At 41.8% G+C, this 27,705-nt stretch overlaps 7 protein-coding genes across 8 annotated transcripts in view; 4 read left to right on the top strand and 3 right to left on the bottom strand.

Moving 5' to 3' along the window:
- The window catches only part of igl (IQ calmodulin-binding domain containing protein igloo), a 41,585-nt gene extending 37,848 nt beyond the window's left edge, over positions 1-3,737 (top strand). For both annotated transcript variants that reach the window (XM_017074814.4, XM_017074816.4), the window contains exon 3: positions 2,193-3,737. In XM_017074814.4, coding sequence (XP_016930303.3) covers positions 2,193-2,419 — 227 coding nt within the window. In that variant the 3' untranslated portion in view covers positions 2,420-3,737. The remainder of the gene's footprint in view (positions 1-2,192) is intronic.
- Positions 3,738-8,808: 5,071 nt separating this feature from the next.
- Positions 8,809-9,160, bottom strand: LOC108008128 (uncharacterized). Its single transcript, XM_017071918.3, has 2 exons — positions 8,970-9,160; positions 8,809-8,899 (listed from the first exon to the last, which is right to left on the bottom strand). Exons 1-2 carry the CDS (start codon positions 9,098-9,100, stop codon positions 8,809-8,811), a joined length of 222 nt encoding a protein of 73 aa, XP_016927407.3. The 5' UTR covers positions 9,101-9,160.
- Positions 9,161-14,120: 4,960 nt separating this feature from the next.
- On the bottom strand, positions 14,121-16,247 carry GPHR (golgi pH regulator). Its single transcript, XM_017072335.4, has 7 exons — positions 16,048-16,247; positions 15,716-15,986; positions 15,432-15,657; positions 15,179-15,363; positions 14,940-15,121; positions 14,696-14,881; positions 14,121-14,641 (listed from the first exon to the last, which is right to left on the bottom strand). The coding sequence occupies exons 1-7, from the start codon at positions 16,087-16,089 to the stop codon at positions 14,366-14,368; spliced, it is 1,368 nt and encodes a 455-aa protein (XP_016927824.2). The 5' UTR covers positions 16,090-16,247; the 3' UTR covers positions 14,121-14,365.
- Positions 16,248-16,567: 320 nt separating this feature from the next.
- Positions 16,568-19,536, top strand: LOC108009400 (nischarin). Its single transcript, XM_017073719.4, has 4 exons — positions 16,568-16,880; positions 16,941-17,174; positions 18,088-18,967; positions 19,028-19,536. Exons 1-4 carry the CDS (start codon positions 16,668-16,670, stop codon positions 19,171-19,173), a joined length of 1,473 nt encoding a protein of 490 aa, XP_016929208.3. The 5' UTR covers positions 16,568-16,667; the 3' UTR covers positions 19,174-19,536.
- On the top strand, positions 17,199-18,050 carry LOC108008087 (ankyrin repeat and LEM domain-containing protein 1). Its single transcript, XM_017071877.4, has one exon. It carries the CDS (start codon positions 17,238-17,240, stop codon positions 18,015-18,017), a length of 780 nt encoding a protein of 259 aa, XP_016927366.3. The 5' UTR covers positions 17,199-17,237; the 3' UTR covers positions 18,018-18,050.
- A 143-nt stretch (positions 19,537-19,679) lies between the features above and the next one.
- Positions 19,680-22,138, top strand: Ir51b (Ionotropic receptor 51b). Its single transcript, XM_017073718.4, has one exon. It carries the CDS (start codon positions 19,723-19,725, stop codon positions 21,517-21,519), a length of 1,797 nt encoding a protein of 598 aa, XP_016929207.3. The 5' UTR covers positions 19,680-19,722; the 3' UTR covers positions 21,520-22,138.
- Positions 21,713-27,258, bottom strand: row (relative of woc). The gene is made up of 7 exons (XM_017073717.4): positions 26,227-27,258; positions 25,857-26,161; positions 25,270-25,794; positions 25,123-25,213; positions 23,711-24,576; positions 23,284-23,648; positions 21,713-23,026 (listed from the first exon to the last, which is right to left on the bottom strand). The coding sequence occupies exons 1-7, from the start codon at positions 27,119-27,121 to the stop codon at positions 22,177-22,179; spliced, it is 3,897 nt and encodes a 1,298-aa protein (XP_016929206.3). The 5' UTR covers positions 27,122-27,258; the 3' UTR covers positions 21,713-22,176.
- Between the last annotated feature and the right edge of the window lie 447 nt (positions 27,259-27,705).

Genomic DNA, 27,705 nt, shown 5'->3' with positions numbered 1-27,705 from the left:
CAGGCAGGACACCATGGACATCAGGACACCAGGACATCAAGCAAATAGCAGATAGCAGGACGAACTGGCGGAAGGCACAAGAAGCAACATGCATGCGGCCTGCTGACAAGTTTTCCGACACTGTAGCTCAGATTTTGGACTTATGCGGTCCTGTGACAGGACACGCAGTGTACGTGATCGGCTTTTAACATGTGTTGCATGGCCGGCGACATGTGCAAATCCCTCGCAAAAAAGTTTGCACTTAGAAAAAAAACTACAGTAACTGGAAGTGCTAAAGGAACATCAAGTCGATACAGTACCCCAAAAAAAAGAATCCTTTTTTATTCTTTTAACACTTTGAATATTGAGCTGATAAAGTTTTTCATACACGATGAAGTGAGCGTAAGATCACAACCAGAAAATTTGTATACAATTAAGCATCCTATAAAACAAAATATTTTAAACATTTTAAATATTATTAACTTTGTTTTCCTGCAATTTTGTACAACTATGGTTGGCTATAATATTCTTTTTAGTACCCCTAAACTAGATTTTAAACATAGAAAAAATATTAAAAAATTCCTGTTTGTAGGAAATATCTTAACTACGTGGGCTAACACATATTTTTGATTGTATAAAACTGCAGTCTAACTGAATCCGAACTTTGGTTTTTTCTTTGTGTATTTTTTGGCAGGTCTTTCTAGCTGAAAAAAAAATGAAAGAAAGGATAACGAATTTTCCCAAAACACAAAAAAGAACTTGGCAGCAGTAAGAGCTGAATTCTATTTGCGGAACGGTCGAGAACAGGTTGATTACTCACCAGGCAATCGCAATAGCTAAGCTCGGCTTAGCCCGGCTAACTAGCTGGCCCCCTGTAAATGTCCTACGCCCCTGTAAATGTCACAGCACTGCTCCCAGCTATTTGCACGTCTTGCAGATATTTTTAAATATTTTATAAATAAACATAAATGCAGCAGCGGCGATTGGCACGTGCCGTTCGGCCGGGTCACGTTGCGTAGCCGCCGTGTGTGCCTAATTTGATAAAATAGCACATGCCATAAGTCCTGGGCTAGGACCTTTTTGCCTCCAGCCTCATCCAAATGCTTATCTTGGCCTAACTCCAATTACGCTTAGCGAATTAACACAGACCCACTTCCCTTCCTCTGTCCTCTGGAAATATTTGCATGGCCAAGTTGGCCAAGTTGGCCCGCAGGCGAACGCGAGATTTTTGTCGCGGAAATTGGCCAAGTTAAATGTATGCACTTTCGTAGCGGCAAAAATCTCAACAAAAAAGACAAATTTTTAAATGAGAATTTTCCCCGGAATTTGCATAAATGCACAAGAGCAATGGGAAAAGATGACAAAACTGGAAAAACGACAGCTGCAATGATGTAATCTTGCGGCTGACGTCGTGGAAAAAGCGCGTTCTCAGAAGTTTCCTATGCAGATTTTAATGGTTTTTCCTGTGGTCCGAAGCACACGTATTTCCTGCGCATTTTTACACAATTACTGGCTAATTAGAATGAGCTTGTTCTGGGTAAAAACCCAGCCAAGGTAGCACGTAGTGAGAGACACGCGTGACTTAACCACAACCACATGCATCCTGGCCAGCTGCGAGCTTAATTTTGTGGTCAGTACCCATCCATCTCGTACTCCCCACTTGATGTGGATTATATATGCAGGAAATATGCTTCCCGCTGCGCCCTACATTGCGTATACATAATGAGATTAGCTGGGGAAAACGTGGTCCAAAGAAGGGAATACTCAACACTTTGAAGAGCGCTGGGGGAATAATTCGCTTCGTGATTTCGATTATATCCCTTTTTTACAAGCAATCTGGGAACCCTGGTAAAATAATGGCCAGTGTTGGGCAATAAACTACGAAGCGGTGGTCAGATAGGGAATTTAATAGTGACAGGGGAGGGGGAACTATAACAATAAATTAAAACGAAAACCATACAAACTCTGTTGAAGCCGGAATAAGAACCCAAGCTAATTGAAAAAAGTTTACAACAAATTCAGCAGAATGTTTGAGTATCATCTAAAGTTTCAATTGGCCAAGGAACACCAGACAAGTTTCGAAACTCTTTTATATATATTTCTTTTTTGTTTTCTTTGTTTTTTATTTTTGGGGTGTTGGCCAAGTGGCCACTTAAGCAGAACTGGAACACTAATTTACACAAACTATCCGTTTCCATGTCCTTTCTCCGCAGATCTGTGCCACGCTGCATTGAAGATTCAGTCCACTTTCCGTGGTCACTTGGCACGCAAACTGGTCAACAAGGATGCGCCCGAGGACGAGGACATCCAGGAGATAACCAAGAAGGTGGCCGAGGAGCTGGACATAGACCTAACCGATCCCGAGCTCAACAAGGCTGCCACCAAAATCCAGGCCTCGTTCCGCGGCCACAAGACCCGCAAGGATGCCAATCCCGAGTAAGAAGCTCGCCAGTTGAATTTTGTTGGTCCTGGCTGGGGCCAAGTCACAGATGAAGCTTAATAAATGCATAAATGTGCAAGTGAATAAAAAATTTGGTAAATTGTAAATGTGTAAAAGGCCATTCGAGATGAGGGCACACAATTGTAAACTTTTTAGTGAATATGTTTTAGCCCAATGGCAAAATGGCAAACCCAAATGATTCTCATAATAATTAAATAAACTAAGTCGAGGGCAAAGTTACATATTATTTGCAAAGCTTTAATAAATTAATAATGAGATTACCTTTTGCGGATAAGAGAGATATTTACCGGAATATACTTGCAGCTTGTCTTGTTTAATTACTAACCTCTAGAATTGAACATTTGCGTTGGTTAATGTTTAATTAAATCGTATTTTGGTTTTTGGACTTTCCAATTAATCCCAAGGCAGTAACTAAAGCAAAACCAAAAGTAAACTAAAGTTAAATTTTCAAAGAAAAAACCTAATGTTACAAAAAGATAAATAAAAGGCACGATGTTCCATAAAATTTATTGTAGGAAAATGCGAAACCAAATAAAAGACAAATGCAAGGAAAATGCTGAACAAATTTTTGGGAAATCATTTCCATTTTGTCTGGCCAATGCCAAAAGTAAAAAATTAATTGTACCTACATGCGTATGAACATGAATATGAAGTAAAAACCAAAGAAACTCAATGTTGTTTCAAATTAAGGCAAATTAGGGGTACCCAAGCAACATGATGCAGCTTCGAGACGTCAACTCAACAATTTTTCAGCCCACGGGCTCTATATTAACTGAAAGGTCAATGAACATGAAGATAACTAATCTGGTGGCACAATTTTCGTTTTTCTACCAAGTGTATTACATATTTGTCTACTTAACAATTGATCCTCGAGAGGGAAACTGAAATACACACATATATATATACCTACCTATACAAAAAGCAAAAAAAATGACATGTATTAGAGCGAGTTGAATTGGAAAATATTTTTTTTCGGCTGCGGCTGAGAAAACTGTTACCATGTGGCAACCAAAAGCCATTAAAGAAATATTTAAAATTCAAATCAATTAACTACAAAGAATTAATAACAAGCTAATGCAGATAATTGAAATTATATTAGAGATCAAAGTCAAATTCAAATAAATTGCATAAAATTATTACATTTAAAAAGCAAATGGGTAAAACCAACTATATGTGGATAAATGGAAAGAAAAGAAAACCAAATATAAAAGCAAACCATATACAAGCCGAAGAAACCAAAACAAAGAATGTCCCAACTAAATTTTAATTGAGTAATAAAAATAAATACAATAAAGAAGCGAAGACTTATTATTTTATAAAGCTTTATGAAAGGTGAGTATTCAGTTTAAATTAATTTTTAAACACATCCATGATAACATATATTTCCTAGCTCAAATTATAATAAATATATCAAAGAATCTAATTTCAAATTTCTCCAAAGCAAGTACTTCATCCTTATGTCATCATCACATAATCATAACCATTTGCTGGCCAGTTTGGCATTAGTTCTTAACCATTCTCAGCCATTCTCTGCACATGGCCAACATTTAACGATTTTTTGTTGCCACCTCAAGAGGTGGAGAACTCCTCCCCCAAAACAGTGGCTTCCTGCGGCGATGGTGCTGCCACTGTAACTGTCAGTCGTCAAGGACATTTGAACATTTTAAAGGATGGTGGTCCCAAAATACTCAAATCACTGCTGAATGTTCTGGCCTTGCATATAAGTATTTGCCTCAGAGTTGCCGTTCATTTTGCTGATGGCCCAGGGAACCACACTTTTCACGTGGCTTGTGGGCCACATTTTTTGAGATCCCCGGGCCCACTGTGCCAGGCGACTGACATGAACTTCAGTGACAGTTTTAGCACGAGAAATTTCATGACAATGACGTTGATGTGGCTGACTCTGACAATACTTGACCTAGATGGGCCTGTGTAAATTTTCTAGTGTAGGTAAGTCCCGGGCACTTGAGACGTCAGAGGACCAGTAAAGGGACTTTCAGCGCATTATCCTTTGCGCCGGTGCTTACAGCTTGCAGGCGCAGTCAAAGGCAACAAATATTTGAGTTTCGCATCCCCCCCAAGGAGATGTGCCTGAAATATGGCCAGCCGGAAAATGCTCTGTGAAATTTTCACCCAAATCCTCAGAGAGTGCATCATCAGAATTTGGTGCTAGTGTAGGTGTGACTTTCAAATTGAACTCGCCACCCAAAAAGACAGAGAGATAGCGCGAGAAATTTGCATTCCATGGCATGGTGCACGTCAATTGGGAATCCTCAGTCCTCTGGCGCACCATGTGGATGGTATAAAGTGCTCCGGAGCATTCGGTTAACTGCTGTTTGTTGTTTTTTTTTTCCCCTAGTCTTTTTGCGGCGTCACTTCACGGTTCGCAAATATTTCACCCGTTGAATTTATGCGCGCTGAAAGAGAGAAGCCATGTGGCTTCGTGGTGCAACATGGCGTATGCGCAATTTATGAGGCTTTCAAAACAAAGCGTTGTGCAAGTGAACAGCAACACTGAACACTCAACACTGAGCACCGAACACTGAACACTGAACAGAGAAGCAGAAATGGAGCAATCGCTGGTGCATTGAGTGCCCTAAAAGGGAAACAAATGTCAGTTTAATAGCCCTTTGACGAGAGCTAAATTTATTGCAGGAACCACTTTATTTGTGTTGGCTAAGGGAAAAGTGTAATAGAAGGTTTAAAATGTCCTGCTTTTTTCCCCCCATAAAAACCATCCCACAATTCCTTTCACTCACTGCACCGACACATTTATCGCGCATTTGCAGGGGGCACACACATCAACTTTCCATTTCGAAAAACCTCTTTTGCGCGGTGACAGCAGCCAGCGGAGGCAATGCCACCGAATCCGTGCCAAATAAGCAACAGAGCCATCCAATCGGCACCGCCGGATGGCAAGTCCTCCACTCCCGCCATCCCACATCTATATCCGTATCTGCATTTGCTTTGGCTGCTAAAGTTCGCACCTTTTGTGCAGATTTCAACCGCAAAATGCGCCACGGAGACATAGAGTCCTGGCCAACTCTGAGTGCTTTCAAGACTGGAAATGGTTACGATTATTGCCGCCCAGTTACTGCCATTTGCAGTTCGTAAATGTTACTATTTCATGACGTCATGAATTTAATTTTTGTAATTTTTAAAGTTATCGTTTAAACAGGAAAAAAAATTCTCTAAGAAATAAATCTTCTTAAAACCATTCTTTTATTATAAAAAGTTGTCCAGACTTCTAAAGTCCATTAACACAATATTCAGAATAATTTCGTTTCTTTTTCAAGAACGATTCGTCTCAAAAAAACCAACTTAAAAGAGCTTGCGTCTTAATTTCAAGAACGTTTCTTCTTAAATAACTGAGAAGTGACCTTTCTGTTTTTAATTTGTCTGTGTGTATAGAAACTGCAACACAGAATTATTACAAAATATGCAGCCTTCTGAAATATAAACTATGTAACTTAATTTGACAATTTTTAGTTTGTGAATATGAAAACTAAACAATTTGAATAGCAAATACATTTTATAATTAATTTCCATAAATTTCAAAAGGAAACTTTTGAGGGCATAAGGGCAGAGAAAAGTTTTTGTAAAACGAATGGCATGTATGTGGCACAGGTGTCCCACGCAATGTTGTGTATATTTATATCAAATTATGAACAGCAGACCTGACATTTAAAGCTTCAGTGTTGTAAACGCAGATTCATGAATATTTAGAGAACATATTGGCCATTTAGTTTTACCCAGTTGCCTACATTTTAATTCAAAGGTCTTAAATTTAAAGTCTGTAAAGTTTGATATTAAGCAACATAGTTGTCAGTTTAATAGGCGGCAAGACAATTGTCATGACTTCAGGCTTGCAATTTGTTGGCCAACTGCCATGACTTTCTTTCTGACTTTCTGCCCGTAAACAAGTTGTTTTCCCTCCTTTTTCCCTAGTCCATTGTTTTCCACATTGATTGCTGTGTGGTTCATTATAGCAGTCGCTGGATAAATGCGGTTATAGCTGTTTTTTATCTTTTTCAGTTTGTGACTCGCTTTAAAGCTACGTTAGAATTAAATTATAAGAAACAGTTTGTTTGCTGGTTTGATGTAAATCTATTTAAGATAAGTTTTTTTATTAAATCATAACTTTTATATTTTGTCTTAAAATAGCAAAAATGATGTAAAAACAATTACAAATTCATTATGTCTTTTTTTCTTCTATGTATACTTGATATTGACCCTCCGGTTCTAGGAACAACGAACTCCCTTCTCCATTGGCACCTGGTTTCTTCCCTGACTCCTTTACACATATTTTCCCCAACAAACTGGTGCCCTTGGGACATGGACTTGAGCCTTGCGTAGCGTTATCATGGTCCAGTGGGTAATATCCACTAATAATTTGACGTAGCTTGACACACTCGTTCTTAGCAGGAAGCCAGACAGATCCAGCTAAAGGGATTCAGTTGTGTAAAGATACTTATTGTATTTAAATTAAGATTATTTTATGTAAAATGGTTTTCTAAATCCGATTTTCAGTCATCTCTAAATGATTATACAAAACCAAAACTAGATTAAGATAATATCTAATTATGATTTTATAAAGATAGTTTAGCCAATTAAATGTAGCTGGAAATCGGTATTTAAGAATACGATTTCACATAAAATCCGTTGTCTAATGATTATTATACTTACTAGGACATTTGGGTGGCGGTTTTGTGGGCGGTATTAGTTCACATTTTCGTCTTTTCGGATTCATAAAATAACCTTTCTTGCACTCTTGACCATAACTGAGATCAATGACGCCCAAGGCGAGAATTAACAATAAATACATTCTATTCATACGGAATCCAAAATAGAAGTGAAATATGTTATTGAGATATTGCGGACACTTTAGCTAAGCAAATTTGTATTGGCTATGGTAGCTTTAATGCATCAAATGGATATTAGTATGATATTACTAAACAATTTTAAAGGTTATATTTCTGAGAGATAAAATCGTAACTTAAACACTACTGTTGTAGTTCTTTTTTAAAAACCATTACTTTTTTTAATAAATCTGTTTGGTCCTTTCATCGCATATAAAAAAAAACGCGAGAGAACGCTATAGTTGATGGTCTTGAGTATCAGATACCCGTTACGCAGCTAAAGGGAGTGCGAGGGAGATAGAAATATGCAAGCAGCAAAGCGACTGTTCTCAAAATTACACACTGCGCCATCGCGCCACCTAGCGTCGAGTTTTTTAATGGATTGTCCGATTTGAACCATTTTTGGAAAGTAGGTGCAGGTTTTAGCGTCAAGGGCGTTCGTCGGCGTTAGAATGGGCGTGGTAGATTCGGATAGCAAACCTCCGCTGAGTGCCAAACTAAGGAATAATAATCTTAGGTCCCAACTCTCAAGATTATAGTTTCCGAGATCACAACCGAAGAAAAAGCTTCCTTGTCCTGTTACATACCTTTTCCCGAACACACTATACCCTTTTACTCGGGTTCTTGCAAGGAATAAGTCGCGGTTGAACTAGAACTTCAAGTGAGAACTGTCAATCATGGCTTTTTCCACGTATGCCCACATCAAATTGTATCTCACTTTATTTAATTATCGGGTGGAATGAGGCCACATATGTATACATGTAATCGGGTTGAGGGTGGTAGGTCTCCATTTTGCATGGCCAGCTATCTACCTGTCTGTAATTACTTTTACTCAATCCAGAACGGAATGGGGCGGTAAATTTAATTTACCGCTCTATTATCCAATTTGCGCACGACAGACGGAAATTCACAGATAATAATAATAAAAACTAAAGCGAGGCAAAAAAATCGATGAACATTCAAGAATTTTTCATGCACACGTACTGCCGTTTGCGGATATTTTGACAGCCAATCTTGATTATATTTTGTTGCACTGTTCGCTCGTTTATATTTATTTTTGTGCTGCCTGAATGCATAAATGAAATGAAAATTTGTGTTCATTCAATGGGCATTGACTGGTCAGCAAACAATTCACACAATAGTTGTTTGTTTTCCATTCATTGCGACGACTGCTAAAAATAAAGTGGCTTTCAATGATAAATGAAAAGTCTGATGGGAAGGTCCTAACATTAACCCTTTTCTAACTTCAATATATGGGGCACTTCTTGAACTTTATAAGAGTTTTGATTGAGGCACAAATCGTTGTCAATTTTATATAACTGAGGGCATCAGAGGGATGGATGTAAAGTCCCAAAAGGTTTTCCAACACCATTGCTCAGGAGTATCGCTTTGTTTTGCCAGGACAAACCCAACTCAACCCAACAAAATGGCATTTAATTTTTCATACTTTTTGCCTCCTTTTTATTTGCCTGAAAATCCTTTTATTTTCGTAAATGTTATAAATTGTGTTTAAGCTTTGTGGGTTTTGTCTGGATTAACGTAAAAATTAGTTGTCATTACTTTTAATAGTCTCGCCTCACCTTTTTTATAGTTATTAATGCTGCAGACTTTAATAGGCTTTTTGGGTTCATTAGGTTTGATACTGATAGCACTGGGTGCCATTGTCTGACTATGGGCCAAAGTAATATTTTATACACTTTTTTGTCATTGGATTCCACTGCCTGCCCGATGGGCATTTTCTGTACCCACCAACGGCTTTGAAAATCATAATCAATACAACAACCAAGGGAGAAAGTTTCATTTGGAGTGAGCCGTTTTCCAGTTCTGTGCCCCACTCGCCTCGACTTATCGATTAGCCAAGGTTTGGGCCCTTCAGCTCCGAGGCAATTGTCACACAACTGGCAGGTTCCTTCGCTCCAGAGGGAGCAGTAGCCGTCCGAAAGGAAAGTGACAAATTACTACGCCACCACACCTGTGGCCATCGACATGGTTGAACTGAAAATTTAGCCACGAACCTATTATTGGCCGCAGGCCCAGTGAAATGATTGCAGTAGTTGATAAATGCGGGTTCTAGGAGATTTATGAACATTGGTCGCTTTATTTAAAACCCTTTAAAACACTTTAAACTAACTGCATTTTAAAAAGTTATCGCATACCTTACCTTATCTATAAAATGGTGTGCTCTGATTTAATGTAAAAATTGACCTTTTATCTAGGTTACCATAACCTTATTCAAAAAATTAAAACAACATTTCTACATTTCTTGGTGGTTCTCTCTATACTTTTCAAGACACACCCTCACACCCTTTTCACATGTTATCGCTTCACATTTTACCAAAAATGCCGACACAGTTAACTATTTAAACAAAAAGTCGTTCGTCAAGGCGGCGTATACATGATATACTCAATTTCTTCATGCAGTTTTTAGTTCTGTGAGTACACCTTCTATGACGAAACAACTACAGAAAAATATCTGAGCAACGATAAAAGACATTTGTGCTTATTTTTATTATTTACTGGGCACCATGGCGATGCTAAATCCTGTCAACAAGCGAAGTTGAACATATCTAAGCCTTTAAAGCCTTCTCCAGATACTTGAGAGATCCTAATCTTCACGGAATTCGTATATAAACACCTTTGCATTGAGAAAACAACTTAAATACCGCTTAATGGGCCTCAGTCAGGCGCGACGAAAGTCAATTCAATTTGCATAATTTCCATATTAATAGCACTGGATGGCCCCACAAAAGAGATACCAGACTCAACCGATGGAAGTGTCACTCCACTTCCCCTTTCCGCTGTCTGACTCGATTGCCCCCTGAAAGTATCCTGAATATCCTGCCCTGTCGATGGACCATCGTGTAACCACGGGCTAACAGAGACGGAAGGACACAGCCGCTGTTTATGACAGCTGTGATTGAGGCCATTATTGACAGCGTTAGCTGCTCGCTGGAAATGGCCAGTTGGCGGTACAATCACAATCACAATCACGGGTTGTCCTTTCGCTAATGGAAAAATGGCTGCAGCTTTCTTGTATGAGAAATTAGTGGTCACACAGATAAAAATAGCTTTAGATTTTATGGTTGTTTATCTTATGTCTTATAAGAAAATAATATTTATTGGTCGTCTGAAGAGGTGAATAATTTTTTATTATTTATATACTGCTGAAAAATTTAACTAGCTCTCATAAAATTTATATAAAATAGATGTGCAAGGAAAAAAAACTTTGGAGTGGGCGTAGCTTTAATAATAATTGCGAACTAGCTCCACCTGGCGGTGAAAACTTTTTAATAAATGGTCGGATTTTCAATATTTTCACTGAATTTCAATTCCTTTTGTAATGATTTATTTGTTTGAAAAGGTCAATTCTGCACAGCTACCTCTAAGCGAAAAATCTCTTTGATGTCTCGCCATGCCCTTTGCCCGTAAAGATGGCTTTTGAGCCCCGTCTAATAAGCTGACAAATTGGCATGCAAATCATAAATCCACAAAGATAGCTCAGCACCTACATTGTGCTCGCTCGGAGGGTAATAAAGCAATCTGTGAGATATCGGGTCGACAAACTACTTCGGTGCTCCTTGCCAGGAGAATCTTGCAGGTGCAGCCAGTGGTGCTGACACACCTCACCCCACCATCTCACCTATGACAAACATGCCTTATCAACATTTATGGCACTTTTATGGGGCGCTGCCACACTCACGTGCCCGTTAAACTTTGGCGTGAGTTGTGCGAAAAGCATTGGACCGCAAAATGGAGCAATAATCCCGGAAAACTCGGCAGAAGAAAGTGCGAGGCTGAAGGAAAAGCAGCTGCATAACAAATAGCTGCACAGCGGGCCAGTCGTTAATTTCACAGGCTGTGTCCCTTTCATTTTGTATGTTTAAGTTTAACGTTGATCAAATTATTACGTATTACGTAGTATAGATACCTGCCCCCCTCCGATTTGACCTTCGACCAATCACCTCATTCACAGAATCAGCAGCATCATGATTATCCACGATGATGGCGCACAGCTGAGTTCTGATGGGGATACATAAACTGCCATGTTTCACATGCATCCAGGCTGGGCAGCAAAAAACGTTAATACATTTTCAGAAACAGGGTGACTAGCCAGGAAAACAGATCTCAGGTAAATAAGTAAAAGCTTTTTCAAATATAAAATTTAAATGATTTGCCTATCATTAAACTAAGGCTGGCACTTATAAGCCCCTTAAATCCTTTTAAGTATTAACAATCATACTAGGTACCCTGTTTAACTGCCAATTTCAATTGCCCTGCTATCATTACTCGCGGCCTGGGAACGTTGCAGAACTTTTAAATATTTGATAGAGCAAATAATTTGATTGCGAGTCGGCACTGGGTAGAGATATTTTGTATTCAGTTATGCAACTTTAAGAGTGACACGACCAGGTGAATATTCCTTTCATGTCAGGCCTAATGAACTGGATTTTGCTATATATAGGAGACTCTCTTTTAATATCCTCTGTGGACTGACCGTCGCGTCCTACGGGCATTTATGGCTTTCATCTGGTAATCAATGTAATAATTGCCAAGTGCTTTGATTACTGTGCTGTTGCATTTTCATCCGGCGGAACCGTGGCTTTAATTATGTGGAGCCGTCCACTAATGAGGCGCCCGGCTCGTCGATGGAGATGGGTGTCCTAATTAGTTGGTTGGTTGCTAGGTGGGAACACTTGGACGCAGGCAATCGACGAGGTTAAATGGACCAAAGCGAAGGCAAAAGGTTAACGGATGGCAAACGATGGTCATTAAGTCAGATCCAGTTGGATGCGGATGGAGAAAAAAATGTGATCGAGCTAATGTGCTATCGACCAATTTTCGACCCTAACAATCCTCTTGTTTAAATGTCCGTTTCTAATGAAGTCGTAACTGAGTTAGCTTAGGGTGTAATAATATATACCTCAATTAAACCTACTCTACTATAAAATACTCTTCTGTTTTATATAACCTTTTTGTGTTATAAACTAAAGATTTTTGTACTGATCCAACCATTTGTCTTCATACCTGATTAAAGGAAAAATACCTTTTCCTGGAGCATCAACGAAATCCCCCACGTGCTATTATCCCAGGCACATTTATCTCACGGCGAATCGTATGTAAATCTAACTGAAGACCTATTGCATAACTTGTCACAAATTCGTCGGCAATCTGAACAAATGCCGCCTGCTTATGCTAATGTGTTTCTCATGTCCCGAGGCGAGACTCAGACAGATAACCGCAGTCACAAACGCCACTTGTTACCTTAAGCGAAACCGAAACTGAAGGGCAGGCGTCGCGAATCTGAAGCATTGCAAGACAAAAGGTCAAATGTCAAGCAGGAAATATGCTAAATATGCATAGGGTCATTAAGATATGCGAGAAACGGGGTAAGGTGGCGAGGACTTTGAGTGCGAAACAACAAACCTCGAAAAACCCTAAGCCAGGCTATATGTTTCCTGTCAATAAGATCAGCTAGATATACATATTATAAATGGGAAAGGATGGGGCAACTTTCGAATCTAGACTAGGGAGACAACCGAAGGTGCAAACAAGGACACTAATTGAATTTATGCTAATTAGCCCACCGTGACTAGGGCATGCAGCGTTAATTATGGCAAGCTCGGCATACGGGGCGTATGCGAAATGTAAATGAAAGTCTAATCAATTGCTTGGCAAATTTGCATAATGGCCATGAAGTCGGCCCGGCCCAGGCAAGTGGAGCAGGCCAACACACATTATCAATCACTAATCGATGAAATCGATAAGGTTACAAGTAAACACGCAAAGGGGGGGCTAAAACGGAGACCGATTTTCCCTACTACTTTCTGTCTAATTAGGCAAAGCGTTGTCTCTCCTCTGTGTTCAGTTACCAATTCATCGGGCTTCCAGCTGAATGATTCCCCACCATATACTGCGCTTTTAATGCAATTTTGGCTCCGCAACCTTCAGGGTTTTTCCTTATTTTTGTCGCCCTGTGGGAACCCTTCAATCATTTTTATTTCATGATTTATTCATCTAGACACTCGAAATGCTTTTCGCTCGGTTGGATCTGCGGCAGCCGCAACATTTTAATGGCATTTTTAGCCAGCAATGTGCGCACATGGTTATATCCTTATCTGCCGGCCTGGGACCGGGAACAGTTGCCAATTTTTATTTTTCTTTGCTGTAACATCTCGTTTTTCGGGCCTTTTTAAAAGTTGCCCATCTTTAATTGTAATTGCAATTTTATGTTGCCGTTTGTCCTGTTCTTTTAAGGGCCCCCGAAATGGAATTGAATGCTAGAGAAATTTATTTAAAAATTGCCTCAGGTGCTAGCGAGATATATATGTAAGGGATGGGAGGATATTTCTGGAAAAGCTAGGCCACATTTCGTTATAATTTAAAAGAAAATCTACATAAATCGCCTAAGCGCAGATGATAATATGTTTTGTGAGTCTCTGGAAGAGAAATATTACTTTAAAAAAAATGTTTACATTTGTGGTACACAAGTTTTCTACCCGTCCTAAACTAGCCCATTAGAACTTCCCTCTATAATCTTACGCCCACTTAGTTATCCAACAATTCCTTGCAGTTTACCTCAAGAACCTACACAGCAATCTATTTTGGGAATGTTGGGAATGAAATACAGTACAAATTTTAACTGCTCAAATGTTAGGACGTGACTCACTCAACTTTGAGCTAACCTTGTAAAAGCAGGCAACTGGTAACCATAACCTAAAGACCTAAATCAAACAACTGAATAGCTTTTTTGAAAGCTTCAAAACGGGATACTCAAGCTTCAAAAAATACCCCTATTTTAAGAAGGGGATATTTTACAGGACTTTTCTAGAGATAAACAGTTCGTTGCTTTATTTCACTTAAGGAAGCATATGTAACTCTGATTTTTGTGCATCGTTATACAGTAAGATACCTTATTTTGCATTACATATGTACATACACACACACTGGTATATACACGGATTTACATAACTTAAAGCTTGCAATAATTAGGCTAACTGATTCTTAATCAATTCTGCTTATCCTAAAAGAAGAGCTGCGTGGGCTCTCCCAAGCGCTCATGTTGAAATCAGTGCGGATCTGAATCGTCCACGCGATGTGGTTTACGAGACAGATAAAGAACAATGATAGTGGTCAAAGCACTGACCAGGAATATGACGTCGAACCAACGATGGTAGAAGTTAAAGTGCAGATTTCCCAGAACTTCCGTGATGATCACCCGATACTCGGCCGGCATGTTCATGCGCATCAGCAGCACCGAGGAACAGAAGTACATGCCCATAATCTGGCCCAAAATAAGGACGATTATGTTGCTCGACTTGCTCGATGAAATGCGGTAGAAGAACTGTAAGAAATCAAACTTAACAATGGTGAAATCCTTATATTTTAGCAAACCCACCTTTGTGAGAGTCAACAACAAGCCTCGTATAGAGGTGACCACAATGCAGCCGACAAGAAGAAATGATATATACTGATTCCAAAAGGCGAAGTCTATGTCAAAGCCGCACCAATGAATGGCAATCTCTAGGCCACGTGTCACTGGGTCCTTGCGACCCACCCTATCGAAGATGATGTTGATGCAACACTATTAAATATAGGTGTTAATAACGGGGAGTCCTTTTCTTTATCAAATATATACCTACCATAAATATCTTATAGACACAATACACACTGAAAAAGTGTCCCAGGACATTGAAGTACTTTCCCTTCAACGTTTGAGACCATCTTTGGCGTTCCTCCATATTTTTCAAGGAATTTAGTTCCAAGAAAACAGAGCGTAATAGCTCCTCCAAGCCGTAAACTTCTTGTTTCAATTGATTGATGTCTAAAAAGTATAAATGAAATGAAAAATGATCGATTTAAGTATCACACCAATAAGCACCTTCGCCATTGCTCGTGTTGCGGTGGACCGCCGAGGTTAGCATATCCCAAATTCTGGGTTTGGCAGGATGCAGTTTATTGTGGTTATAGACGGCCAGGGCAATCCTCCGCTTTTTGGCCGTCAACATGTCTACAGTAAGAGCCAATCGTCGCTCGAAACAGATGATGTCACTTCGGGACACTGGCCTGCCAAAAAAGGGAAAACAAGTGCATGTCACACAGAGATAAGAGAAAATTTATAGCAATTCGATTACTTGATGAAGTAGGCCATGCTGGTGTAGGGATAGTTGACGGCACCAAAGCCGGAGAGTATGGCCATTACCGTGACCCCAATCACACTAATCCGGGAAACGCCCTGTTCGATCGTAAATATGCCATGGGAGGCGCTCAGCAAGGGAAAGGGCTCGCCAATCCGCCAAAGTCCGTAGAGAAAGATAAACCAACAGAACGTGGTCAGAATTCTGACCCATCTATCGGAAACTAGAAAGAAAAGATAAAGTTACAGGGGAAACATAAACCAATAGAAACTTTTGCTTACAGAAGGAAATGCTGTGTATCACAGAGTAGCAAATGTATATGGGTATCACAGCCGTCGTCATAAAGAGTAGCAACGCGAGACCCAGTCGCCAATGGAAGTATCTCGAACTAGACTCCAGAACGCCGATGATTTCGAATATGATTAATTCGAACATGGTAATGGACAAGGCGAATGTGGATGAAAAGATCAACTGAACGGATATGTGGCGTATCTCATAGTGCTTGAACAGTTCCTTGTTGAAAAAGAGCCAGCCGCCGGCGAAAAATAGCATCTGCAATGGAGTAAATAGGAGACATTCTACTTCACATATCCGAATCGAGACTCCCACTTGCCTGCGACACAAAAACAATCACACAGTCGCCCAGGAAGGCCATTTTTAGGCCTCGTCTCCCTTCAGCTCTGATATGTCAACTACTTTTTAAATCGCCTGGTCACTGGCATCGTTTAATTAAACTAATTAACTTAAAAACCAATTGCTCCTAGAACTGAAAATGCCAACAAGGAAATATAAACAAAAAAGCCGAATGTCTAACAATCGATATTTCGATAGCACTTGTGGAAGGTCTGTTTATATACTAAAAGTATACTATTTGGTATTTAATTAAAACGGGAGACAGTGCTGTGTTTTTTTTATTACTAGCTGTATTCCAACCATTTTTAATTATGCTTTTTAATTTTATAGACGTATTCAAACCACACAATTTATGGCCTACTTTGTTGGTTTCTTCAAAGTAATTAAGCGTTTAAAACTAAAAATAAAATCTTTAATTTCTACAGAGCTGGTCCTTAGCTCATTTATTTTTGGCTATAGCCAGCCCTAGCTGTTTTTCTCTCTCGATTCTGACAGCACTGCTGACAACACTGGCTGATTGGACAATGTTTATCAAATGATTACCTGCTGGATGCGGATCCGGATGCTTGACAAAATCTCAGGGAAGCGGAAAGGACAGCGATGGCTTGCTATTATCGCCAGCACGAGGACACCGCGGTGACGGTACCGAAGTTCACGAACGAGAACTCCAGCGGAACCACCTACTACGACATCAGGGTGCGGGTGGGCAAGTTGGAGTGGGTGGTGGAGCGCCGCTACAGGGATTTTGCAAGTCTCCACGAGAAGCTGGTGGGCGAGATATCCATCAGCAAGAAGCTGCTGCCGCCGAAGAAGGTACGCCCCCAAAGATATGATGGATCTACATATTTACATATGTACCTTCTCTATTTCCAGCTGGTCGGGAATAAACAGCCCTCTTTTTTGGAGCAGCGTCGCGAACAGCTGGAAACATATCTCCAGGAGCTACTCATCTACTTCCGGACGGAACTGCCGCGGCCTCTGGCCGAGTTCCTGGATTTCAACAAGTACGACATCATTTATCTCCTGCAGGACCTGGCCAAGCTGTTCAACGAAAGTGGGGATGCACTGCTCAGCTCCAAGAAGGAGTATAACCTTTCAGCCCTGGAGGTGAGTCGGATAGATAAGTCTTCCATTTGAGTTTCATGTCAGTTTACGTTCCTGCTCTGAAACATGTCTAAATTATTAGTATTTGGTTTGACCCGAACTAGCCCATTGCAGCTTAGAAACATTTTCAGCAACCTAGTCAAAGCTAGGGGTATTACCTATTCATTGGGTACGCTCCACAAACATCACACTAACTTCTCTGCAGAGTTGGAAAATACCATAAATTCAGAAGTCAATTTTAAGAAGATCAGTCACCTTGAAAAGTATGTCCGACAGCATAGTAAATGGTATAAAGATAATGACTGCATCAATCGGCATTACTTTAACTATTTGTTGCTGGATCCTCGAGTTACGAATAAACTGAGGGAACGGGCGGGTCATCTTCATCTAATGGATGTATGGTATACCTTCCTAAAAGCCATTTTCTACGTGGGAAAAGGCAAGGCAACCCGACCATATGTTCATTTAAAAAAAGCTCAAAAATTGCTGAATGAAACCAACAGCATTACGTTAGTCAAAGACCCCAAATTAGCCTTAATAGTCTCCATCTGGAAGGCAAAACGTGGGGTCTTACTAATACGCGCCTTTCAAGGAATTTCGTCACAAGATGCGCAAACTCGTGAGGCATCCATTCTCGATGCTCTAAGTATGAATCACTTGACCAACCGGCGATTGGGTGTTTACTGGGGCTTAGCTCGAAGCAGTTTATCGAGTAAGGAGCGAAAGTATCTGGGCATAGCTTTGCTTCACAAATTGATGCTGAAATTCCTAGCAACCGAAGAGAAAGAACTATTTCCCCTAAAGAGCACGAAAACGCATGAATTCAAAGCTGCAATGGCAGCTTAATATAACTTAAAATAAATCTAACTTAGTATAATACTCACCACATTGTTTTTATTTGTACCCCTTTTTACAGGTCTTCGCTATTAGTGAGCGGCTAAGTCTTCCCTGTCCACCAAGCCTGGATCGCGGCGGTAAATTTGACTTCTCGCATGTGTTGGACTTTTGCACACAGCTTGTTTCTTTGGTGGTCACCCCGGTCAAGGACAATGGGAGCTATGCTCAGGACTACAATACGGTTGACGTGCCAATCGGTCGAAGCAATATCATTCCGAACAGACTAAACTTCAATTTGAATGCCTTTCGCAATCTCAAGACGCTCAAGTTCTCGGCCCTGTCCACGGAGAACATTGTGGATATCGAACTTCTGAAGCCGACTCTCCAGACAATCTGTGTCCATAACACAACTATACAAAACATAAACCAAGTGTTGCTGTGCGACAATCTGCACAAGCACTGTGATGTGCCAAGCCTGATGCCAGAGACAATCATTGCATCCTCATCAAGTTCCGGATCATCCCCTTCGAATGGTAGTGCCTTGGTTAGTGCGGACGCGTGGCAGGAGTTAACCGAATTGGATCTGACTGGCAATCTGCTTACCCAGATCGATAGCAGTGTGAGAACTGCTCCAAAACTCAAACACCTGATACTCGAGCAGAATAGAATACGGACCGTTCAAAATCTTGCCGAGCTTCCCCACCTCCAATTGCTTTCGTTGTCCGGAAATCTAATAGCAGAATGCGTGGACTGGCACTTGACGATGGGAAATCTTGTCACACTAAAGCTGGCTCAGAATAAAATCAAGACCCTGAGTGGTCTGCGGAAGCTGCTTTCTCTGGTCAATCTGGATCTTAGTTCCAATCAAATCGAAGAGCTCGATGAGGTTGATCATGTCGCCAATCTTCCGCTTCTCGAAACGCTGCGGCTAACTGGAAATCCGCTGGCGGGCAGTGTGGGTAAGTATTTAGATATTTAGATTTTGTATAGCTCTTGTAATAAGTGTTACAAATCTGCAGACTATCGTTCCCGTGTCTTGGCTCGGTTCCACGAACGTGCTGCTGAAATATCTCTGGATAATGAACCTGGTAATCAGCAGGAACTAGATACTGCTTTAGTTTTGTCCGCTCTACTGCAATCGAAGCAACGACAGAAACAAAAGTGATCCTTTTCAGACTGGATGGTTCTTGATTCCAAAACTTGACAAATCTCTTCAAGAAAATTCAAACCATATGGTTCCACAAGTATTATTGGTTGATTTTTCTTGCAATAACCCCCAAATAACAAATATTCCGTAAAGGTTGTGGACTTTTAATAATTTAAAGATTTCATTCAAAGATGTTTTCCGTATTTAACCTTAATAATAATTTATTTTATGTGTTTTGTGTATTTTCATTCCATTTCCAAGTAATTTGAAATATGTTTTCTTTTTAAAATTTTGTTGTCCAACCGATGTGCAATAAATCCATGCTCACCTCCAAAAAAAATAGTTAAGAAAATAAAGCAAATTATATATCCTTACAAAACATTCACACATATCTTGACTAATTGAATAATATCCTTGGTCGAGAAGTATTGCAATATCTCAATTTTCCCTTGCCTTCTGATCAACGATAAGGCCAATCAACCCTGATTATATTTAATCACTTTAATTATTTCCTACCTTATAAGTCTGGTGTAAGGGATCCAAAAATTCATTGTATAATCAACCACCATGCGCACGGTTCTTGTATTCCTCTTGCTGCTTTCTACTCGTGTCCAGTTGCAACTCATCCGCGGTGGTCACAATATGACTTTGGTGAAATCCGTGTTGACAGCCATTCGCGTTAGGGAGAATTGGAAAAATACCCCCATTTTTATAGGGGCCAACACGAATTCGTATGACCTGAACAACCTGATGATTTGGCTTCAACATACAATACAAGTAACTTGTCACACGGTGGATGCATCTACTGCAGCCCATAAGGAGCATCCACTGGGTAACTATAACATAAATGCCGATGATTCGGTCAGTCTGCTATTTTGCCAAAGCACTCAGGCAATGATTTGGTTTAATCTGGACAAGGCTCTTCGACGGCTACACCGCATTCGGCTGATTGTAGTTTTACCCACCAAACGAAGTGCATCTTACAATGCTTTAATGGGCATCTTCAGGAGACTATGGCATTTTCAGTTTACCAATGTTCTTGTTCTTCACAGAGATCAGATTTACTCATATACTCCTTACCCGGAAATACGTTTCTTTAAGGTGGATCAAAATTTAAATCAGCTTTTTCCTCCAAGTACAAATGATTTCCAAGGCTATGTGGTATCCACCCCAGTGGAGAATGATATTCCTCGTGTGTTTTTTGTGCGGGATCAAAAAACTGGAAGCAAGCAGATTAGAGGATATGGATATCGTACATTCATGGAGTATCTGCATCGTCACAATGCCTCGTTGCATGTGAGTAACCCCTACAAGGAGCATGCCACCAACAGTAGTGTGAATATGGGACGGATGATGCAGAGGATAATGGAAGGCCAGGTGGAGATTTCATTGCATCCTTATGTGGACGTGCCGGAGTCTATGGGAGATCATAGCTATCCATTGCTAGTAGCCAGCAATTGCCTAATAGTCCCGGTCAGGAATGAAATATCCCGTCATATGTATCTGCTGCTGCCTCTCAATCAATGGAGTTGGTTACTGCTGCTCGGATCTGTAATCTATATTAGCGGAGTACTCTACTGGATTCAACCCGGTCCGGGGCATCGCACCTGGGATCAGCGGATTGGCCTTAACATCCTGGATAGCATTAGCCGAATAATATATATATGCTCCCCCTCGAGGGTTTACAGCCCAACACTGAGGTACCTTATGGTTTCATTACAGCTGACTATTCTAGGATTTGTGGTTACCAACCTCTACAGCATCCAGCTGAGCAGTTTCTTCACCACTTTGGTGGTGGGTGAGCAAGTGGATAGCATGGAACAGCTTATCCAGCAGCAGCAAAAAGTTCTGGTTAAACAATACGAATTCAGCACGTTCCTGCGGCATGTGGAACCCCATTTGGTTGACGGAGTAGCCCGACTTTTAGTGGGCGCCAATGCCAGTGAACAAGTCTCCGCTCTTCTAGCTTTTAATCGCAGTTATGCCTACCCTTTCACCCTAGAAAGATGGGAATTTTTCTCCCTCCAGCAGCAATATGCCTTCAAGCCCATCTTTAGGTTTTCATCGGCATGCCTGGGATCCCCCATTATAGGCTATCCGATGCGGAGTAACTGTCATCTGCAGTGGTCGCTTAACAAATTTATACTGCGGATCCAGGCGGCAGGACTCTTGCAGCATTGGTTCGTATCCGACTTTAACGATGCATTGAGCGCTGGTTACGTTAGACTTCTGGACAACGTCCTTGGATTTCATTCTCTGGATATAGATTCCTTGCGCCTGGGATGGGCAGTCCTTGGATGTGGATGGCTGTTGTCCGCTATAATATTCCTTTGCGAACGCTGGCGGTTTTCCTATAGCCGCTAATTCGGCTAATTCACGTTGTAGTAACCTAATTAAATGTATTTATCACTTAACATGTCAATAAAATAAATTGAGCACTCTAATTGTGACATAATTTGACTATTTTCCAATTATTCAAATACGGTTCTTTAATTAAGACACCTAATAATATCCCCAAATGCCTTATTATGTCCTACAAAACCAATTTAAAGACTAATTTAAGGACAAGTAGATTTATTAAAATTACAATGTATGTATTTTCGTCATTTACAAATGATTAGTTACCAATATCCAAGTGAATTTCAATGTATTAGAGATATTTAAAATGTAAAGATACAGATCCCATTGTAGAGGACTAAACCTTACCTAGCGGTAAATGGATCTTTTGTTTTTTCCTGGCGGAAATACGTATAAGTATTAATATATAATAAACCTTTTTGAGATTTCATTCAAGATGGTTCGTTAATGTCAAAAGAACTTATATAGATGCTATACAATAATAATTGCCTTCGTCTTGTATGGGTTGTGCTTGGATATTGCCATGCTACAATCAGATGCATTTTCTATTAAGAATCCAGGATATGGCCAATGTGCAATCAAATTGTTAGGGATGAACTCCAACTAGTAGTTCTGCCAGTGAAGAGTGTAGTCGCGTGATTTCAGCTTTCCGGGTGGCTTATATCATTGCGGGTGGTGATGGTGCTGTGCGTGATAGTGCTGTTGCTCGGCGGCAGCCACGGCATCGAACATGGGAGTGTGTACCTCGCCCAGGAACTGTGGCGTTGGCGGGGCATTTGGCTCAGAGAGCTCTCCAATCAAAGGCATATCGATATCCGTGGCCAAAGAGCTCTGGCCGTACTGGCTCATTCCGTAGGGCTGCTGCTGCTGATGCTGCTGCACCACCGAAACTTGGGCGTAATCTGGAGTGGCCTGCACCTGCTGCTGGGGATCCAACATTACGGGAGCAGCCTCCATTTCACCAAATTGTATTGGCCCACTCTGGCCCACTGGTATGCTCTGATGAACTGGCAGATTCTGCACTGGTTCATGCTCCACGGGCGCCGACAAGTACTCCGGTTGAAGCTCCGCTTGAGGCTCATGAAGTTCCTGCTGCATTTGTTGCTGGTGTTCCACCCCTTGGTGATGCTGCTGCATCTGATGATCTTCCTGCGGTGGCAACATTTCGGAGTTCTGGTCCGGGACATCTTCGGCAGCCTCGCTGATTTCCGCACCCTCGCCCGAGGTTTCACCGTCGCGCCGGACCAAACCCAACATGTCCAGCATATTGCGCTTCACGGCATTTTCACTGGCCGCCTCCAAACTAGGATAGCAGGTGCTAAGTCCACAGTTGGCCAAGTGCTGAGCCATCTTGTTGCCGTTGCCGGTGGCAAAGCCGCAGATACAGTGCATCTCCTGCGGCATATTCACCTCCATGGCATCCACAAAGTTTCCATTACAATCCACGCCATGACGGAATTGAGCTCGTTCGCAGCAGGTCTGATAATTGCACTTAACGCAGTGCAGCCAACCGCTGGAAATATAATAGAGAAGTATATTTGTATTAAAAGGTTACATACAAGGCTTACAACACCAAAACCCTGTCCTAAAACTTATTACCTTACATCATTCTAATGAATATTCCCGATAAGACCAATCAGGCTCTATTAAATCACAATAAGGCAATTACTTGCTGGCTTATAAACCTGTCACTTGCCTGGAAGATCTGGCACCTTTACCCTTGGCGTCTTTCTGCTTAAATTAAATACTGAGTAAAATTCTTAGACTTACGTGTAATGTGTCTCCTCGCTGGCGTAATCGGTGTTGCATTCGGCACAAGTCTTGCCCTCTAAGAAGGCAAAGAATACTGGGCGCTTGTAGGTGGAGAACGGCGGCTGCTCACGGTGGTGAGTGCGTACCTTGGGCGGTGGAATCAACAGCGAGTTGTTGAGTAAGAGACGCACCGGCTTGTTGGTCTTGATCATGCTGACATGGTGTTGAACGGCATGCTGCTTAAGATCACCCTTCTCGAGGAAGGTAAGTGAGCACTTCTGACAGCGCAGCGAGGGATCCTTGTTGATGTGTTCGTCCAAATGAAGGAAGTAATGCTCAATACGTAGCTGATTAACAACGCCGCGCTTTGAGAAGTAGAAAATCTGAAAAAACGATTTATTTGAGTAAAACCGTCTTAGATTGCCAACTATTAAAGGATACTCACATCCAAGCAGTAGGGGCACTGCAGGAAGTTCTGGTGTTTGTGGTCGTCATAGTAGTGCCGGACCAAATCTCGATGTGACGATGAACGGTAGCCGCAGGAGTGACACCAATAAGGGAGCTCCAGCGTGCTGTGCACCTTCTGCAAATGGGCCGTCAGAAGATGCAGGGAATTGTGACGCTGCTGGCAGATTAGGCAGTAGTACGAGGGCGAGCCCTCCGTCTTTGTCTCGGTCGGATGCATGATCTGATTGTGCTTGGCCAGAACCGACTCAGTGGGGTGCTTCTCGAGGCAGAAGAGGCACTGGAACTGGTGCTGCTTGCCCTCGGGAGAGATGTGCGAAACCAAGTGTGTCTGCAGTTTCTCGTTGGAATCGAAGGAGTCACCATTTAGGCATATTGGACACTCCACGGTCTTTGCCAGGTTGTTGTGGGCGGTTCGGGGCGTGCTGTATGGGAACATCTCGTAGTATTCGTCCGTGCCATCGCTAATGCCGTAGTAAAGCTCCTCCAAACCTCTAAGGTCCTCGTCCTCCTTCTTAATGACCATGGAAACCTTATCATCCTTTTCTTTCGGTTTTTTTCCGGGTGTTTTAAGGGCAAAAGCTTTGGTTCCCAGTGATTTAGACAGTGATTTTGATGCCGATGCAGGTCCGGCCGCCTTCGAGGTCGACGCTTTGTCTCCTTTCGGCTGGTTGGTACTGCCTGGTGGCCGACCTGGACCCTTCTTAAATGGAACTTGAGGTGGTGGAGTGTTCATTGGGTTTGGTGGGCGTCCACGCTTAGCTCCAGTGGGCATGGTATCCTTTTCTCGATCCTTTTCCTTCTTTGGAACCTTGTTAGAGACAACATAGTCGGCGTCATTGATTGCTGAAAACAAATAATGAATAAATGCCGTCTTACAAAAAAGTACAAGTTATCACCGTAGCATACAAACTCTTAATAACTTAAATAACGTGCATTCTTCCATTCTTGACGTGGTATCTTAAAGTATGCCACATATAGGGTTAAACACTTAAACTTAAACTTGCTATTTTGCGTTTTATCACTCCAAATGAAAAAGTAAATCAAATAAAAACAGTTCTTAAATGTGGTGCAAGTTTATTGGTTTTTCTCTTTAGAGTTCTCTTTAAAATAAGTTAACACGAAAGATGCCAGAAATAAAAACTTAAATTTTATGTGTACCATGTGAGCACTTAACATCCAATGCTTTTATAAATTCACAATTCACATAACACAATCAGAGGATAGCCTGAGCTCACCATTTGGCTTCAACTAAAGAATGATAGTTTAACAAATCGATAACATTTCACTTTGGAGTGAGAAACGCAGGCACTTTCTTAACGGATTATCATTTCGAATTATTCTATTCACGGCCTAAATAAAAACTGGCTAGAAAAGTACGATAGTACTAACGTTTCTTGAGGCGCTTGGGGGCCGCATTGGCCGGGGTCTCTTTGTAGTTAGCGGGCAGAACACTCCAGTCCTTGAACGGATTGGTGGCCACCTAAACGATAGAGGCATTAAGTGCTGATTAGCATTACTTTTTCTCTTTATGCTTACCTGATACAGGCGCTGGGTGATTGTCTCATTGGTGGTTACCCTCGTCTGCTCGGCGATATGTATAATAATGTTGTTAAATGCCTGCAGGGCATATGTGCCAAAGGACTCGCGCCAGACCAGCTCGTCAAGGAACTGCTGAATCATCTGGCGCGAGAGTAGCGATAGGGTGTTCTGGAACATACGCGGCACAATCCGGCGCAAGTATTCCATTACCGCAGAGTTGTTGTGCTTGGCCGTATTGTCGGTGGCAGCGGCTTGTACGATATTTTTGAATCCCATGCTGAATAGGGTGATCTTGTCGACAGTCAAGTCAATGCAAATGGTGCTGTCCTTGTGCACCCAGCGCGACAGTGGCTCCAGAATGGCCTGGAAGCGCTTCTTGTAGTTGCGATCGCCATCGGTGATGGGCTCCACTGCCCGCAGCCGAATGGATTTCTCCGCGTAGTCATAGACGCCAAGAACCTCTACCTTAACCTGACGCTGGGAGCCGTCTTGGGAGGTGGTTCCTAGGGAAATTACTCCCACCTTGAATTATGAATTAAAAAACTGTGAGTAAGGGCTCATCTGAATTGGTATCTAATATTTACCTCCACAAACTTTCCGGGTCCGCCCAACTTCTTGCACTTCTGATGCACGGCCAAGGTGCAAATGGCTCTTAGCCAGGTGTAGATACCCTTGATGTAAACACTGTCCACCTTAACCCACTGCACCACATTCTGTATGCTGGTTTGGCAGGCCCAATGGTAAATCAGCTTTAGGAGGAACGTGGGCGGGTGCTGGGCTCCTTCAAAAATGGAATTGTTGAATACGGACACGAAGCGATAGGGGCAACAATCGCTAATCCACACATAGCCACCCGTATAGGGGAACTTGGTGACATCCGAATATATGCCTAAAGAAAGATAGTATTTCATTAGACAAGAGTTTTAAGACACTCAAAAGTCTTGTACGACTCACCCAGCTTCAGTTCGTTGTTGCGGTGGTTAATACAGTGCTGCTGGGCGCGGAGGAGTCCCTCCTGGAGCAGCCACTCGCAGAACTTATTGGGCGTCAGCATGAGCACCAATTTGACCTTTGAGTCCAGCTTGCTGCGGGTGGCAGCCATGTCCTTGATCTTCAGGAAGGGTTTGGCTAGGACTACCAAAGATGGATATGTTTTGCCCTGCATCTTATTGTCTTTGCCCTCCTTGCCATCCTTGCTGTCTTTGCTTTCGTCCGTGCTGCCCACCACAAGACCACCCACCGAATTAACCTCGGCGGGTCTGTAGTTCTTCGGGGGCGACTCCATGTCCGATTTGGGTTCCTTGGACGATTTCCCGCTGCTCTTGGGCACGGGTGAAGACTTGCCAGAGGAAGAGGATGCTGCAGCCGCGGCAGATCCCTTCTTGCCGAGTTTTGGAGAGGAAGTGGAGGATGCGTTGGCCACGGCCACCGCTTTTTTGCCCGCAGATAGGGCGAGTCGCTTGGCCAGCGGCACATCGTCGTCGCCCTCGTCGGAAGACTCCAGGTAGGCGATGTTGGAGGGCTGCCTGGGCGGTCGGCCACGCCCACGCCCCGTGCCACTGGTAGGAGCAGTGGGGGTTGGCGGGGGATCCGCCGCCTTGGGCGGCTTCTTGGGCAGCGTGGCCTCCTTGAGCTCCTGCAGCACCTTGCCCTTGAAGGAGTACGCCTGGAACACCTGGCCGCTGAAGAGTTCCTTGCCCTCGTTGGCGCTCACCGCGTTCTTGAGCGCACCCTTTACCGCGTTGTGCTCGTTAGTGATCTTCTCATAGTACGCCAACTGAGCCGGCGACAGCTCCTCCACCCAGAACTCCATGTCCAGGGAGATTTCACTTCTCGTTACGCGCGTCATCTTGCAGCTAACTAATAACCGACCACTGGGCCAGCTAAGGCGGTATTTTAAAACAATTTAGCGCTAAAAGAATTTTTCTTTGCCCGAGTTAGCTTTTTTTGCGTGGATGTACCTGCTTGTGAAGAAACAGCGATGACACTATCGATAGTATCGGAATGGGACTGACCGAAAAAATCGTTTGGCTATAAATAATAAACTATGTATATGGTTTGGAGAAATTTTGTACAACATTTATTTCATCCTTGCATAATTCAAAAAATAAATATTTATAATCGCGCAATAATTAAATAATTTATTTATGTAGACATTCACTTTAAAATAGATTCTATTGCTCGAGAAACATCGGTATTTATATTACTTATGTAGATGTTTTTTCCACCTCTATACCCGATAACAACACGATAATATTGATGACTATAAAAACATGACAAACCTATCGATGTTTTTACAGGTAACGGCAGCCCTGAATAATGGCGCGAATTTTAAACATGTATATTATGTGCTCCCAACTATAACAAATATTTCACCTTCATTTGTAGGTCTTAATGGTGATAATAAACTATACCAAATAATAAAACACTAAT

This window comes from Drosophila suzukii, chromosome 2R, assembly GCF_043229965.1.
Source record: "Drosophila suzukii chromosome 2R, CBGP_Dsuzu_IsoJpt1.0, whole genome shotgun sequence".
Taxonomy (NCBI): domain Eukaryota; kingdom Metazoa; phylum Arthropoda; class Insecta; order Diptera; family Drosophilidae; genus Drosophila; species Drosophila suzukii.
Note: the sequence above shows the minus strand (reverse complement) of the source record. Positions and strands in the feature narration are given on the sequence as shown.

Excerpts from the sequence above, each read along its gene's own strand:
- LOC108008128 (XM_017071918.3), bottom strand. The coding sequence starts at position 9,100 with ATGAAACTTTCTCCCTTGGTTGTTGTATTGATTATGATTTTCAAAGCC. Across the intron at positions 8,900-8,969 it reads AAATATTACTTTGGCCCATA|CATTAATAACTATAAAAAAG; the intron begins GTCAGACAATGG and ends TAAAGTCTGCAG.
- LOC108008087 (XM_017071877.4), top strand. The coding sequence starts at position 17,238 with ATGTCTAAATTATTAGTATTTGGTTTGACCCGAACTAGCCCATTGCAG.
- GPHR (XM_017072335.4), bottom strand. The coding sequence starts at position 16,089 with ATGGCCTTCCTGGGCGACTGTGTGATTGTTTTTGTGTCGCAG. Across the intron at positions 15,658-15,715 it reads GATACACAGCATTTCCTTCT|TTTCCGATAGATGGGTCAGA; the intron begins GTAAGCAAAAGT and ends TTTTCTTTCTAG. Across the intron at positions 15,122-15,178 it reads CAACACGAGCAATGGCGAAG|ACATCAATCAATTGAAACAA; the intron begins GTGCTTATTGGT and ends TATACTTTTTAG.
- Ir51b (XM_017073718.4), top strand. The coding sequence starts at position 19,723 with ATGCGCACGGTTCTTGTATTCCTCTTGCTGCTTTCTACTCGTGTCCAG.
- row (XM_017073717.4), bottom strand. The coding sequence starts at position 27,121 with ATGACGCGCGTAACGAGAAGTGAAATCTCCCTGGACATGGAGTTCTGG. Across the intron at positions 25,214-25,269 it reads TCACCCAGCGCCTGTATCAG|GTGGCCACCAATCCGTTCAA; the intron begins GTAAGCATAAAG and ends TCTATCGTTTAG. Across the intron at positions 23,027-23,283 it reads AGCGAGGAGACACATTACAC|CGGTTGGCTGCACTGCGTTA; the intron begins GTAAGTCTAAGA and ends TTATATTTCCAG.
- LOC108009400 (XM_017073719.4), top strand. The coding sequence starts at position 16,668 with ATGGCTTGCTATTATCGCCAGCACGAGGACACCGCGGTGACGGTACCG. Across the intron at positions 16,881-16,940 it reads AGCTGCTGCCGCCGAAGAAG|CTGGTCGGGAATAAACAGCC; the intron begins GTACGCCCCCAA and ends CTCTATTTCCAG. Across the intron at positions 18,968-19,027 it reads TCCGCTGGCGGGCAGTGTGG|ACTATCGTTCCCGTGTCTTG; the intron begins GTAAGTATTTAG and ends ACAAATCTGCAG.